At 41.1% G+C, this 14,695-nt stretch overlaps 1 protein-coding gene across 1 annotated transcript in view; it reads left to right on the top strand.

Annotated features, from left to right (window-relative positions):
- The first annotated feature begins 1,547 nt into the window (after positions 1-1,547).
- Positions 1,548-14,695, top strand: part of UTRN (utrophin) — a 366,325-nt gene continuing 353,177 nt past the window's right edge. The window contains exon 1 of the mRNA XM_086631518.1: positions 1,548-1,641. Within this exon, the coding sequence (XP_086487644.1) occupies positions 1,548-1,641 (94 nt within the window). The remainder of the gene's footprint in view (positions 1,642-14,695) is intronic.

The raw sequence follows: 14,695 nt of genomic DNA, 5'->3' as shown, positions 1-14,695 counted from the left end.
ATGTGCTTGGTAGAGTTGGCAGCATCTTTTTGTTTTGTGCTCGTGAAGTGCTTGGCGCAGTAAGGTTTATATTTCTATTTGCTATGGCAAAGTACATCATTATTGTTTGTTTCTAAAATAGGAATCCTAGCTTTAAAACTTTTATTACCTTTCCACATCTCTCTTGTTTGTGTGGTCTACAGAAATGTTTGGATACAAATGTCTGATTTAGCCCCCTGAATGCATGGTTGTCTTTATTCACAGAAACAAAACTCCTCTTGTGTGTGTCTGTCAGGCTTCAACTTTGAGGAATGCTTAAAATTGGAAAACAACCCCAACCCACAAAACAAAGTAAGACCAACTCCTGCACCCATTAAAATGTAAAGAAAAAAATCTTATCTTGATTTCCATCCCCCCTCCAATAGTGTCTGCCTAGTATGTGATGCAGTAACTGTCCTAACTGAATATTAATGAAGAGATGAGAGCTGTATTTAGAACAGTTGTCTGATAGCATAATACAATGAGACAGACAAATCAAATAGCATCTGTCCTTCTGCTTTTGAAACCAATTCTCCTGGGTACAGCTCCTCTCTGGTCGAACTGCCTGTACTTCTGTGTTATAGTTAATCTTCTCTTGCATTACTTTTTTTGGTGGCTATTTGCATTCTGTACAGTTCAATATCCTAAAGCGTGCAATCTGGAATCACACATCTTTCATAACTAAAGAATTCAGAGACCTCTTAATTTGATTATTAAGTTGGCAACAGGATGTTGAATGTCAAGGGACTGGATTCACCTTCTGTATCAGTGGTAAACACAGTTTAAAGGCTTGCTTGTAAAATAACTCTGATGCTATCATAACTTTGCATTACTAACCTTCTGCTTTACTGGGCTATGGTCTGTCTTGTTTGGAATTACTGCACAGTGGAAATGGCACGCCTAACCAGAGTTTGTAATTTTTGACATGGAGGTTTACTTATAGAACTTCTTTTTAACACTGAAATTTTGTGTTAACATTTTCTTGTGCTCTTTTGCCATTAAAAGATGTGGATGCTCACCTTGCAGAGTTGCTCTGGTTTCACATTCTATCAAATGTGTGGAAAAAGTGCTTTGGTAATGCTGCAAGCTTTTTGTCAAGTAAATGCTAAAAATATTTAAGATTTTTAAAATGAGTATGGTATTTGACCAGAGAGATTGATTTGAACAGAAAAGGAAAACTGCCACCTTTTTTCCTTTTTTCTGTATGTAGACTTTAACTTGCCGATGCTTTGAAAGCTGGAGCGTCTTTCTGTTTTCATAGTGAAGCAGTGTATTCATCTGTTTTTAAACAGGAAAAAAACCCAAACAAACCTCAGCTTAAAGTCTGTTACTTGTTTACGTGCAGCCTTTTAAAAGGTTTGTTTCCTGAATGGTTTTGTCAGTCACTGCGTGGCCAACTGTGTCGAACCCTCTGAGGAAAACCAGCGCTTCCCTCCCCCTCGAATCCCGGCATGCAGTTCTTGTGCAGGCACTAGTGTGTACTTCCTCCACATCTTCACTTTCCTGTTTGTTAAAGAGCGAGCTTGATCATGAGCGTTCAACCAGCCAAAAAAGTTATGTGGAAAAAGTACAAGGTTGCTGCACCTCAGGATGCCGACCGGCAGACCCGTTCCCCTCCACCGGGTGAGTGCCTGCTTGCTTATGTTTTTAACGCTGTGGTGGACAAAAGGATCCAGCCATGTGGGTCTGTTTTTACCTTTTACACCTGATGCAAGCTGCTTTTCTTAACTTGTGTTCAAGTTTGCTAGCTCTAAGAGGAGCAGGTTGTGGAAGGCATGGCAGGAAGCAGCCCAGGGAAAGGCTGTTTTCTGGGTGCTGCTCCATCGCAAGTGCCGGGTGAGCCCTGGCTGCGTCACACCTGCATCCGTAAGGTCTGCTTGGGTTGTGGGCTTCCCTTTCACCTGTAACATCTTAACTTTTTCATGGCATAACTTTGATTGCTGTTCTGTCTGATGGAAAGTCTTAATGCCCCAAATTTTCTTAAACTACGCATTAAGTCATGGTGATTTCCTTATGTAGTTGTGTTTTCATTCTCTGCAGCTCTGCTTATTTTGTCTTCTGGGACTTGCAAATGTACGCACTTAGAGCAGTGCCTTCACCCTTTGTGCTCTTTTTTTTCTGTTTTGGCAGTATCTCCAGGGAGCAATATTTCCTGTAATTTGGCAATAATATGTTTTGGGGAGGGGTGCTTTGGAGGAGAAGAAATTTGGGATGTTTCTCTTTCCATTTCATTCCACCGTCCTTTCCCACCCGTCCCGTTTGAAATTTCATGGATCCACTGTTCCGCTATTTTGTGACTAGGGCCAAATAATATAGATTGGCATGGAAAAGGCAATTTGAGGGTTCTTGGTACCTGTGAATATGCTGTTTAGATACAGTAATTGACAGATGGGGGCTCGTTTTGTGAATTGGTGTCTGAACTTTATGGATGAAGAACCTGCTGATCAGTAGAGAATTTGTTCCATTTGACTTGAATTTTGATGTGTTTTTTTGGTATGAAGCTCGAGTCTGATTATGTGTTTTTAGAAAAGAGAAACAAAAATCCTCTTAAGATGTAGCAGCGTAATGGCTAACTTTAGAATAAAACGATGGGCTGGGACTCTGGTCTCATGTATGTTTGCTTCTAGAACAATGAGGTGGATTTGGATATATGCCAGTACAGTTGAAGGCAGAGACTTTTCCTTTACGGCCCAGTCCAAACTCTGTTAAAACTGATAAAAATGTCAAGAAAACTCAGTAATGTGAGTGGAGTTTCTTTTGAGTGACCCTGGAGAGCTCATTAAATTATAGGTGTGAGAGATCTGATGTTCTTCAAAATCTGTGTGTATTCAACCTGGTAACGGGGTACAGCTGCATCACCCTTGGAAAGTTAAAAGAAAATCAGTTTGCTTGGTTTTTAACCTGGGCCATTGTTCAGGGGAAATGTTTGTTCTGGCTCTGTGTGTATCGGTGTGAGTTTTTTAAGGACTATTTCATGGATTTTTTCCTGTTGTCTTTTATAGCTGTATTTTTAGGAGAGCATAAACTTGAGGCAACTGTTATGACCAGCTATGCAATTAACTGATGAACACTGCAGTTATGAAGCCTCTAAAATGTTCATCTGTGTGATAACGGAGAAGTGTCAATCCCATTGAGGTTTTCTGTCTGATTCCTTCAGGTGTTTTTAATGTGTAAGTGCTGGTGTGTGTACACAGATAATATTTGGTAATGGTTTTGTGTCTATGGATGATTTCTCTGATGGTGCCTGCCCTAACTGAGGCTAGGCTAAAGTGTAAATCTCCTAGTTCAGGAGCAGATACTTGGTTGCTCAGGTGCTGTATATGTCTGTGCAGAGAGTGCTTAGTGACTGTTTCGTAAGGCCTGTTTAACTCCTTGTGAGCTGAAAGCGCTCTGTTTTTTAAAAGCACGTACATTATGGTTGGTATATTGCAATTATAATTTTCTTAATCAAGCAGCAGGATTTTGCAGGAAATTACTTGGATTATTATTTTCCTAACTCTTCATAAAGTGTAGAACTGCAGATTTGCTTTCGAGGAGACTGACAGTCTCAAATTCAATATTGTCCGCTTGCTTGCTCTCTCTTTTTTTTATTTTTTTTTATACACTATGTATTTGGAAGCTGTGAGGGACTTGTGGCTTTGGACAGTTCTTAGGCTTGTGTTGGAAATGCACAGAGAAGAGGAGAGAAAAAATCTGAAAAAAATGTAAAAGGTGATAGGCATGGAAGGGAAAACGAGAAAGAAAAACGGAATGTAAAAGAAATGAAATCTGAGGGGGGTAAATAGTCTCTCTCTGTTTAAGAGGACAGAATTTTCAGTGATGCAGTACTGGAAATATTCAAGCAGGAAAAAAAAATGGGTGGAAAAGTTGGGAGGGGTATGTGCATGTAATCGTTTCTTCTTCGCGTCCTTCTCTCTTTGCACAAATCCAGAATGTAAGTATCAGGGAGACTTTTGAGAAGTTTAGGAATCATAGAATCATAGAATGGTTAGGGCTGGAAGGGACCTTCAAAGGTCATCTAGTCCAACCCCCCTGCAAGGAACAGGGATATCTCCAACTAGATCAGGTTGCTCAGGGCCTCGTCCAACCTGGCCTTGAATGTCTCCAGGGATGGAGCATCCACCACCTCTCTGGGCAACCTGCTCCAGTGTTCTACAACTCTCATGGTAAAAAATTTTTTCCTAATATCCAATCTGAATCTACCTCCCTCTATTTTAAAACCATTACCCCTTGTCCTATCACAACTGGCCCTCCTGAACAGCCTCTCCCCATCTTTCTTGTAGGCCCCCTTGAGGTACTGGAAGACCGCTATAAGGTCACCCCGGAGCCTCCTCTTCTCCAGGCTGAACAGCCCCAACTCTTTCAGCCTGTCCTCATAGGAAAGGTGCTCCAGCCCTCTTATCATCTTCGTGGCCCTCCTCTGGACCCTCTCCAGCTGATCCATGTCCTTCTTGTGTTGGGGGCTCCAGAACTGGACGCAGTACTCCAAGTGAGGTCTCACGAGGGCAGAGTAGAGGGGGAGAATCACCTCTCTCGACCTGCTGGCCACGCTCCTCTTGATGCAGCCCAAGATGCGGTTGGCCTTCTGGGCCGCAAGAGCACATTGCCGGCTCATATTGAGCTTCTCGTCCCCCAGTACTCCCAAGTCCTTCTCCTCAGGGCTGCTCTCGATCCATTCTCCGCCCAGTCTGTATTTGTGCCTGGGATTGCCATGACCCAGATGTAGGACCTTGCACTTGGCCTGGTTAAACTTCATGAGGTTGGCACAGGCCCACCTCTCCAGCCTGTCGAGGTCCCTCTGGATGGCATCCCTCCCTTCCAGCGTGTCGATGGCACCACACAGCTTGGTGTCATCAACGAACTTGCTGAGGGTGCACTCCATGCCACTGTCCACGTCACCGACAAAGATGTTGAAGAGGACCGGGCCCAACACGGACCCCTGAGGGACGCCACTCGTGACCGGTCTCCACTTGGACATCGAGCCGTTGACCACTACTCTCTGAGTGCGGCCATTGAGCCAATTCCTTATCCACCGAGTGGCCCATCCATCAAACCCATGCCTCTCTAGTTTAGAGAGAAGAATGTCGTGCGGGACAGTGTCAAAAGCTTTGCACAAGTCCAGGTAGATGACATCCATTGGTCGACCCTTGTCCACCGATGTTGTCACCCCATCATAAAAGGCCACCAAGTTGGTCAGGCACGATCTGCCTTTGGTGAAGCCATGTTGGCTGTCACCCACCACCTCCTTGCTCTCCATGTGCCTTAGCATGGTTCCCAGGAGAATCTGCTCCATGACCTTGCCAGGCACAGAGGTGAGGCTGACCGGCCTGTAGTTGCCCGGGTCCTCCTTGTTCCCTTTTTTAAAGATGGGGGTTATGTTCCCTCTCTTCCAGTCATCGGGGAAAAGGAAAGCACCTTTCTTTCTGCCTAGAAAGTTTAGGGGTGATTTAGTCCCCTGTAAATGCTGCAGTGCCGGCAGAGGTGCAGCTTTGGTTTTGTTGTTGGCTGTTTGTTGTGAGAATTGGTGGGGCTGGAGGAAGGGAGGACGAGGGTCATATCTGATAAAGTATGTGAATGTAAATGAATTAGTTTAGGTGAAGCCAAAATGGATAAGACTCTTCTGTCCTCTGAAGCCTAAAAAACATGAGCATATTTAATTGGAGATTAGTTCATGGCCTAAACCATACTAATTTAACTCATCTAGTGGGATGTCCTTTATAAATGTCTAATCTCTCTTAATAACCTTTCAAGCTTTCAAGTCAGTGATAGGTGCTGGCAGTGTGGTGGCACTGGTTGGCTGCGTGGTGCCTAACTGGAGCCAAAGCTGGATCTTTATTTAGAAGGGGAAAAAAAGAAGAGATTTTATACTTTCTTTCCCTGTTCAAACAAATGGGCTCTCTTGTTAGTTGCTGTTCCATGTCATGGGAGATAATTTATACTCTTCCAGGAAAACTTCTGAAACTGTTCCAGGAAAACTACTGGGCTATTCTGTATTTGTATTTATATATACACATATTCTACCAGTGTGGCAGCATTTGATATGATTATTTTGTAAATTTTTTCTTTTCTCCCTCTATTGCTTCATTACCCAGATGGATGTCACCCTGACATTTGAGAGGAGGCTACCCTATATTAAAGAGGTAGAAAAAGATACCCGTTTTGTGGGATCCTTCTGAAAGGGATTGCCCTGTTGCACTTCCACTATAAAATGTCAGCTCTTGAAGCCAATAAAGCACTCTGCAGTAATTGAATAATCTATGTTAGCATTTTAGCAATATGCCACTACATATTATTTTATTATTTTTTTCATGCAGTTGTCAACAGAAGCAAAAGATGTCAATTTACATTTTATTGTGTGAGCTAATTGTTGTGCAGCCCCCACCTCAGTGATTAAAAGGAATGGTTTTTTTATAGCAGTAGGAAATAATGGCAGTGGCAAGACTGAGGTGATTTATAAACCGGTAGTTTGACAGCGTATCTTTTGAAACCCTGCATTTAGTTTCTGTTCCGGTTTGAGTCCTCCTTCTTGCTCCCAGGAGTGCTCGTCTACAAATGAGAAGCTTCCTTTCAGGTGGGAAGGAATTTATCTGTGCTCCCACAAGATATATGCACTGTTAGCAGCTTGAAATTACTTTATCATGAGACCATGAGCTGTTACAGTAGTAAAAATAATATTTGCTGTATTGTTCATGTTACTGTAAGCAGCTGTGAAACCTTGGGTTGGTTAGTTTGCTTAGTAGAGCTGTGCTGGAGCTCAAATCTGTTTGATTTGAAAAAACTCTGGCTTATAAACATACGAAAATGGTGAATTTCCTTTTTGGCAGCAGGTGATGAAGGATATGTTCTGAAATACAGCATAGCTGTAGATGAAATGCATAAGAACAGATTACGCGGCAATTACATAGTCACCTTCTGAGTCTTCACGTGAACTGTTTTTCAGGCTCTGAAGGACTTTTTTTTATCTCTTCTTATGTGTATTAAACTATTAAATGCACGCACACACTAAGAAAGTGGAAAATATTTTTCTCTTCTCTTGTACAGTCTCTTTTGTAAACTGGAGGGGAGTTTTTTGCTGCTGGGTGCAGACTGAGCCCCTCTGCGTTGTCGGACGCCACGGTGCCCGTGACTCACTTCTGCCGTATGGAGAAACTGTATTCACTCTGGCCAGGGAATAATCTGCTGCTGGGTTCGTTTTTCTGTTTTCACTGAAATATTCTGACCCTTAACTGGAGGGCTCCATATGCTTCCTGCCCTCGTCCCTGTTGAATAGGGCAGGAATTGGCAGCAGTGAGGTCTGCGATGTGACCTAATTTGTGTGGCGTCTGGGTGGAGTGCGCCCTAATCTTCACGAAGCGAGCGGCTGAGAAAGCGAATTGTGGTATTTCCCAATCTGATCCTTCCAGCGGGTGAAAAGCACGCTTGTGCCGCAGGGGAAGGAGACGCCTTGTGTGCTGCCACTTGCTACGTGCTGAGATGAGTCTTTATCTGAGCTTGCCGAAAAGCAGGGAACAAACGGCTCGAGGCTTCTCCGCAGAAATTTGGAAATGTGGTGGCTGACTTCTGCGCTGTGCAGAAGGGGTGGCAGTCGATAGCTTTTACCCTTGGATCTGCCTGGATCAAACCTGGCACACAGCAGTTCCCTGACAGCTTTCTGTAATATTTGACAGTAAAAAGAGCATTTAGTACTGCTTGTGCAGATGGAAGCAGGATGGTTGTATCTGTCTTGCCCAATTTCACTGAAGTGTGGATCTCATAGTGCGGTTATGAAAGATCTTTTTATTGAGACAAAATATCGTTCAGGCTGGCTTAACTGCTCTGGTCTGATTAACTTGAAATAAGGCCTGAGGTACACTAACTCACAGTATATAGATACAGTGCTCAGTTGTATGCCTGGGATGAAAAGAGGGCTGGGCAGATGCTGGAAGTGTGACCATGTCAAAGATCACGTATTTCCCATTGTTCTGGTAAACTGGCTAAAAGGAGGAGTTCATCCAGCCTTTTAGCTACACGGCTGATGTCTTAAAGAAGTAGTGTGTGATGACGAGGCCAGTCCCGTTCCAGCCCAGCACTTTTGTGGGGTTGCCCCTGAGCTGTCCCCCACCACCAAGGCTTCAGGACTGCCTGCCTTGGGCTGAAGGAGAGCATCCTGCCAGGCTTCCTGAGCTGGTGAAGTGGAGCCTCTAGTATCACTTCTTTTTCTCTCAGCTATGCTCTCCCCTGCTGGAATTGTACAGCTCAATCGTTTTAAGCTTCAGATTATTTTAAAAGGTTCTTAGCTGGTTTTAATACCTTGTAATGTGATATATTTTTAAAGCAATTCATAAAACAGTCTGTGCAGACCTTTGAAATTAACTTCTGTTCCTAGCTCAGCTATAGTAAAATCAATATTTACTTGGCCTGCGTGACCTAAGTCTTTCTATATGGAAGGAAAACCTTTATTTCCACTGTTGCTTTTAAGGTAGCAAAGAGATAGTAAAGTCGATACTTTCAGAAAGTAGAACAATAGATGCCCTCTAAAGCTACTTTCTCTCTTGTATGTACAGTCAGTACACAGATTTTTGTCAAATTTCTGTCAGGCACATCCCTTTCTAAAAAGTTAGTTGCTATTCCTCCACTTCTAATATAGAAAGCAAAGAAATAAGATTACAATCTTTTTAGTTTCTGAAGTAAGTATAAACTTGGAATTGAGTATTTGAAAACTAATCTATATAACTAAATAACATCCATTTCCTTTTCTCTGATTTTCTGTAATGTAGGTCTTGCATTGCATTTTTTGACTGAATAATTTGTTACTAACTTTTGTTGTAGTTTTCCTTTCAGTGAATAAGTTTTAAGCTTCAGCTTGCTGACAACAATTTGAGATTGAAGGCTATCCACTGAGATTCTTAGCACTGTGGGCAGAGAGAAAAAAAAAAGGGGGGGGCAGAAAATGCTGTCACTTCATGTCTCGCCATCATTCCTATATCTGTTGCCATGAAATCTCATGTGAGCATTCCTTATCTAATCTGCAAGCAGTAATTCCAGTAGCTTTAAAAAAACAAAAAAGGTTCCAAGTGTGGGTTACATGGAACTTTCTTGTGGGGACATGCCTCAACCTTTCCTTTAGTAATCTTGAGTACATGTAGAGTCTCCCACAATGATCAAGCTCATTTCTCAGTTTAGCGAAAATGTTGTTGATGAACTTCAGTATCAAATGATAACTTGCTGATAGTGTACTTTGCTGTGGGAAGCAAGCAGTAGATGTGCTGGGCAGTTAAATGGAAGCAAGTGGTTTATCCTTTTTGGTTTTGACCTGTGGATAGAACTGATTATACAAAAGTTGATGTGAGCAGCAAGAATTGCAAGAGCTAATACCTAGACAGAATTAAGCCAATTGCAGTATACCTCTTGTGTTTTTAGTTAATTTTGATGTAATTTCATTCCTGTCTTTAATATAGTCGAGTGATATATTCCTGAAAATAACGATAAAGTCTGTTATTCCCACTTCAATGCACAGTGCCAACCTTCTATTGGAGATGCCTTCAGTTTTGAGTAATTTATCTACCAGCGACTAAAGGAAAAGTGCTTGTTTTAACAAAGTAATTTTATTGGTTTTGCAATTGAAAGAGAAACCAAGATATTGCTGACAAAGCCAGATATGTTATCCTTCCAAGATATTTCATTTTGGCAATGGATTAATATCAGAAAACAGTGCTGTTTAATTCATTGTTAGAATCAAATGATTTATGAGTGATAGTGTGCAATACTATAATACACTATTATTGTACGTAGAGCATCTATCTTGTTTCTCTGGTTGTTTTTTTTAGGTATCTGGTGGTTGGTTTGGGTTTTTTTTGAGGTTTTTTTTTTAATAGCAATAAAAATAGCTTCAAGAGTTTTGCCCTCCGGACTTGAGCTGGAATTATTTTATGGTCAGGTAAACTAGTTTGCTATCTCATCTGACATTTTTCCCTAAGCTAAGGGGAAAGATTTTTCTGTATAAATGGCAGTAAGTGTGCCTTATTGTAGTTAATGTTGTCGTCATTGACTCTGCTAAACAGGTTTGCTGTTCCGCCCCTGTGGTGGGTTGATCTTGGTGGCTGCCAGGTGCCCACCCAGCTGCTCCCTCCTTCCCCCCTCAACTGGACAGGGGAGAAAATAAGACAGAAAAACTCATGGGCTGAGATAAGGACAGGGATATCACTTGCCAATTTCAATCGTGGGCAAAGCAGACTTGACTGTTGGGAATTAATTTCATTTACTAACAATTAAAATAGAATAGGATGGTGAGAAACAAAGACAAAACTCAAAACACCTTCTCCCTACCTCTTTCCTTCTTCCCAGGCTCAGCTTCACTCTTTGATTCCCAAATCCTTGCCCTCATCCCACAATGGGAATGAAAAAAACCTGCTTATTTAAATTACATCTTCAAATATAACTAATATTTTGGGTTTTTTTAATTTGTGAGAAAAGCCAGCTTTTCTTGGCACACACGTGTGGTCAACCCTCAGCAACAGCACGAACTTAAAAACCTATGGTCCAAAAATTTCTAGATGGTGAAAATGGACTTTTGGTCTGAAACAAACTTAAGTATATCTGAAAAAAAATCCAAAATATGATTTAGCAAATATGCTAATGCTTGTGGGAGCAAGGTTTGGCTGACAGTTTTTCCTTTACGATGTGTGACTAAAACCAACACAAATGAAACCCATGCTGAGACATGCAAACTTGCATTAAATGTTTGCAGCATCTTGGAGACAGTCCTGATCAGCTGCTAAGCAAGTGCAATGTTCTGCTGCTCTGTGTGTAAACACTGCTCCTGTTTTTAATGCCATCAGCTGAAGTAGCCTGCAGGAGCAGTAAGACTGGTTTACAGCCAACATAAGCAGAAGTAGTGGATATTTTCTAGCACCTTTTGCTGAAGTCCTGGCATGACATTCCTTATTCCTCCGCGCTTCTCTGTCTCCCGTCCCCTCTGCTTGCCTTGAAAATGTCTCTTTCTGGAGTGGTAAAGGGTGAGTCAGGTCGCAGTGGCAGAAGTCACTTGTTCTAATAGAATTGTCCTAGTGGATATCCTTGGAACAGTATACACAGTAGAGTCATCACAGGTAAATAATTAGCTATTGTTTTGACAGTGTTAAGGCACTCTTTATCTGTAAGACAGGAGACTTTTTGGCTAGCCTAAAAATATTCACTCTAGCCATTTGAAAAAAACAAAAAACAAAAAACCAAAAACAAAAAAACAAACCAAAATCCACTGAAACCAAGCAACAGACCAAATATATTTGAGTGTATACACAAATTATCAGCATCTGGAGAAATTATGTGTTCTTCATCAGTTTGGTAGTTTAGCATGCACTCCTGCCACAGCCACTGCTCCCAGTTCAATTAAAAATCAGATGTGGCACTATAAATAATTCTGTAGCCGTCTTATTTTTCATAGTCTGTGGGAGCAGAGCAAAGTTGATGCTAGAGTTGGTAGGAGCTCCTCTAAAGTGGCTCAGACAGCCTACAAAGCAACAGGTGCTTTACTGGCTTAGCAGTAGCTCTTGAAGACTTTTGAGGCAACTAGATCACCTCTGATGGACTTGTTTTATTATTGACTACTTTGCGGTGGAAGAGCACTCTCTCATGTCTAATAAATTATGGAAGCTTTTTTCTTGTTTCTTTGTCTCTGTATATTCATTCTCTTGTCATGTTCTTATGCCAGCATAAGTGAATTATTGAGCCCTCACCTTTGCAAGAAACAAACCAAATCTGCAGTTGAGGAAGAGTTAAAACAAAGTTCTGAAATGGTAACTTATATTGTCAAAGACATACTTTTTTGAGAGAAAGCTACCTGGTATAGGCAAGTGATGTAGTGTGTTTTTTTAACTTTGTACAAGTATGACATTGCTAATAGTGTGGTGTGTGGGGTTTTTTTTGTGTGTGTGACCTTCATCTTTGCTCCTTTTCTGTGATGCTTAAATACCTTTTTGAAGTTCTTTGATAAAGATCTTCCATGTCTCAGGCTCTTGTTTCATCTACTTCTTGATGTTACTATGACACTTCTGTATTTATCTCTTAACTGTAAGATTTTGTCTTAACTGATACCAGCTTTCTGTCTCCATCTTTTCCCCTCCCTAAATTCCTTTCTGCATTCTGTGGTTTGGAGATTGACATGATCCAGATGATGAACTTGTGTCATATGTTTGGAAATGATATGATAAATACAAACATCCATGTTTCATCCTCGCTTGCTCTTAATCTTCCTCTTAATTCTTCTTCCTCTCCCAACGAGTGTCCTCACATAATGCTTTCTTGTATGGCTTTTTCTGCTCTGCTAAAGGTAGAGAATAAAAGGTAGAAATACATTATTTTCTGGAAGATCTGAGTTTTTTCTATAATGTTCATGTCCAGGAGGTGCAGGTAGTACAGCTTGGCAGCTGGAATTCTGGGTCATCTTCTAATGCTCCCCTACTGAGCCCAAATTACATTCCACATTTGAAGGGCGAGAAGGCTAGTAGTCACCCTTCCTTGCTGTTCCTTTTTGCAGCCATGTAAAGATTTGAGGAATAACAGTGAAGTGTGACAGGAATAGAAAGAGTGGAACAATGTGACTCTGATTACAGACAAGACTAAAGCTTTTGTGCTTTTATTTGTTTAGTTTTTGGCAAGTTTTTTTTTTTTTTTCTTTGTATACTTATCTCTGCAGAACTGGAGACAAGCCTTCTACATGTAGAAGGTTGTCATTAAATGCGCCAAAACTCAAACTAGCATAATAGATTGCTAAGTCAGCTCTTAGTCACACTAATCTTTTGAGAGCAAAAATCTTCACATATATTCCTTTTTCTAGCCTCCTTAGAAGTTCTCTCTTTGACAGTCTGGTAATTCTTCCTTTATACTCTCTCCTTTGACTCAGTTTTCACTTGTCATCTACAAAATTTGGGGTTTCTGTTTCTGAATAAACAGAAGTCTGCTAAAGTCTTCTTGTGAAGCCAGCCATGTCAGGTCAGAGTTGGACTGAAAAGATGCTGCAGGTTAAAGCCAGGAAGCTGTATTCCAGTCCACACCGCCTTTTTTAGCACTTTCAGAGCCCTTGTTAGCTGGGCTGTGTAACTTTGAGGGGGATGATAGTAATACTTAGTAGAATAGCTGTATAAAAAAGGTAAGACTGCGTAGCTTCTGGTCTCTTGAGTTACCCTTCAAAAGTGAAACCTATTGGACAATGATAATGTTTCTTGTACTGTTTGAGCAAGTAGCAGGTAGGTAGGTGACTGTGACATTCAAAATGTGTTTGGTCCTGCTACACCAGCTCGCAGACGTGCATGCATTTGCAGGAATTCTTCCCCTGCCACTTTGATGTGGTAGGCTTCATGAATACTTGGGTTTTGTATATGATTCTACTTCTGCCACAGGTTGGTTGTATGCGTCAGCAGTGGACAATCTGAAATATGAACAGTGCATTGCACTTTGCTCCGTGACGCTTCAGACAGCAGTGTGCATGAGTTCATATGCCCTTCTGTACATCATTACTGCTGTCTCCCATTTCCTTGTTCCTTTGCAGCTTAAAAAACCTTTTTTTTATTTTTTGTACTGCTGCTTTGCTTGTGTCTTCTGGTTAACAAAATACTCTAACTTTTAAAGAGTAGCATTAATATAGCAGGAGTGCGGAAAATCAGAAGTGGCGAGTGACATCAAATTAAACTAGAGATCTTCAGCTATGAAGATCTAATCCATATTATGTGAGTTAAACTTCTTACATCATTGTGTTGTGGATGAAAAGGTTTGTGGTCTTTCTTAAAAAACTAAGTGGATTTGTGATTTATTTTTGAGACTGTTGTCCAAAGGAACAAACAGCTGTAGACTACTCTTGGAATAGCTGTTTAAGGTTTCCAACTGTGTTCATATTACAATGGTTTAAGATGATATGTTAAAGCAGAGCAACTTAAAAGACCTATGTAGATGAGAAATCTGACTAAATTGCAAGCATTTGGCAAGTACAAAGCAGCCAGATGCTGGCTGACTTTTCAAACATCTCATGAGGCACATCCTCCTCTCTGCTTGTCTTCGAAGGCAAAAGTACTAACTATCCCCAGCCAGTTTAATCACTTGATTCTTGCCCAATGTGTACATCTGTGCATCACTGTGAATTCACATTGAACTTGAGTGGGATTAAGAAAAAATGCCTACCAATGAACTAAAGAAGTCGCAGAGTATTCCAGATTTATTGTGCTGCCCTTCTGAGTTTAGGTGGGGGGAGAAACCTTAATGAAAGGTTAATTCGGGGCTAATATATACTCAGTCAAGGTCCTCTGACCTCTTATCGTCGTAAGACCATGTGGAGAGTGACCAGAGCTGCTATAAGTCTATGTGGGTCTTTTTGGTGTGGTGTTTTTTTTTTTTATAAAATCGAGATGGCAGTGTGTGGTTCTCTTTGAATTGAAGAGGTGGTAACTCAGAGTGCATCTGCAAATTACAAGTGAAATGTCACAGCTTCTAGCAAATTTTATCAATTGTATTGCTCTTAGTTTTGCCTCATATGATGCAGCTAAGACGGGCAGAAGTACTGAAGTTACTTGTGGTAGTTAAGAATGCGGAATGTTCAAAGTAAACCCTTTTTTTTTCCTTTTACTTTTGTAGAAAATAATCTAAAATTGAGTTAAAGGTACTTTCTAGATGCATTCCTCGCTTTCTTCTCACACCTAGTTTGTAGTAT

This window comes from Tauraco erythrolophus, chromosome 2, assembly GCF_009769465.1.
Source record: "Tauraco erythrolophus isolate bTauEry1 chromosome 2, bTauEry1.pri, whole genome shotgun sequence".
Classification (NCBI taxonomy): domain Eukaryota; kingdom Metazoa; phylum Chordata; class Aves; order Musophagiformes; family Musophagidae; genus Tauraco; species Tauraco erythrolophus.
The sequence above is the reverse complement of the archived record's forward strand: the minus strand, read 5'-3'. Positions and strand labels throughout refer to the sequence as shown.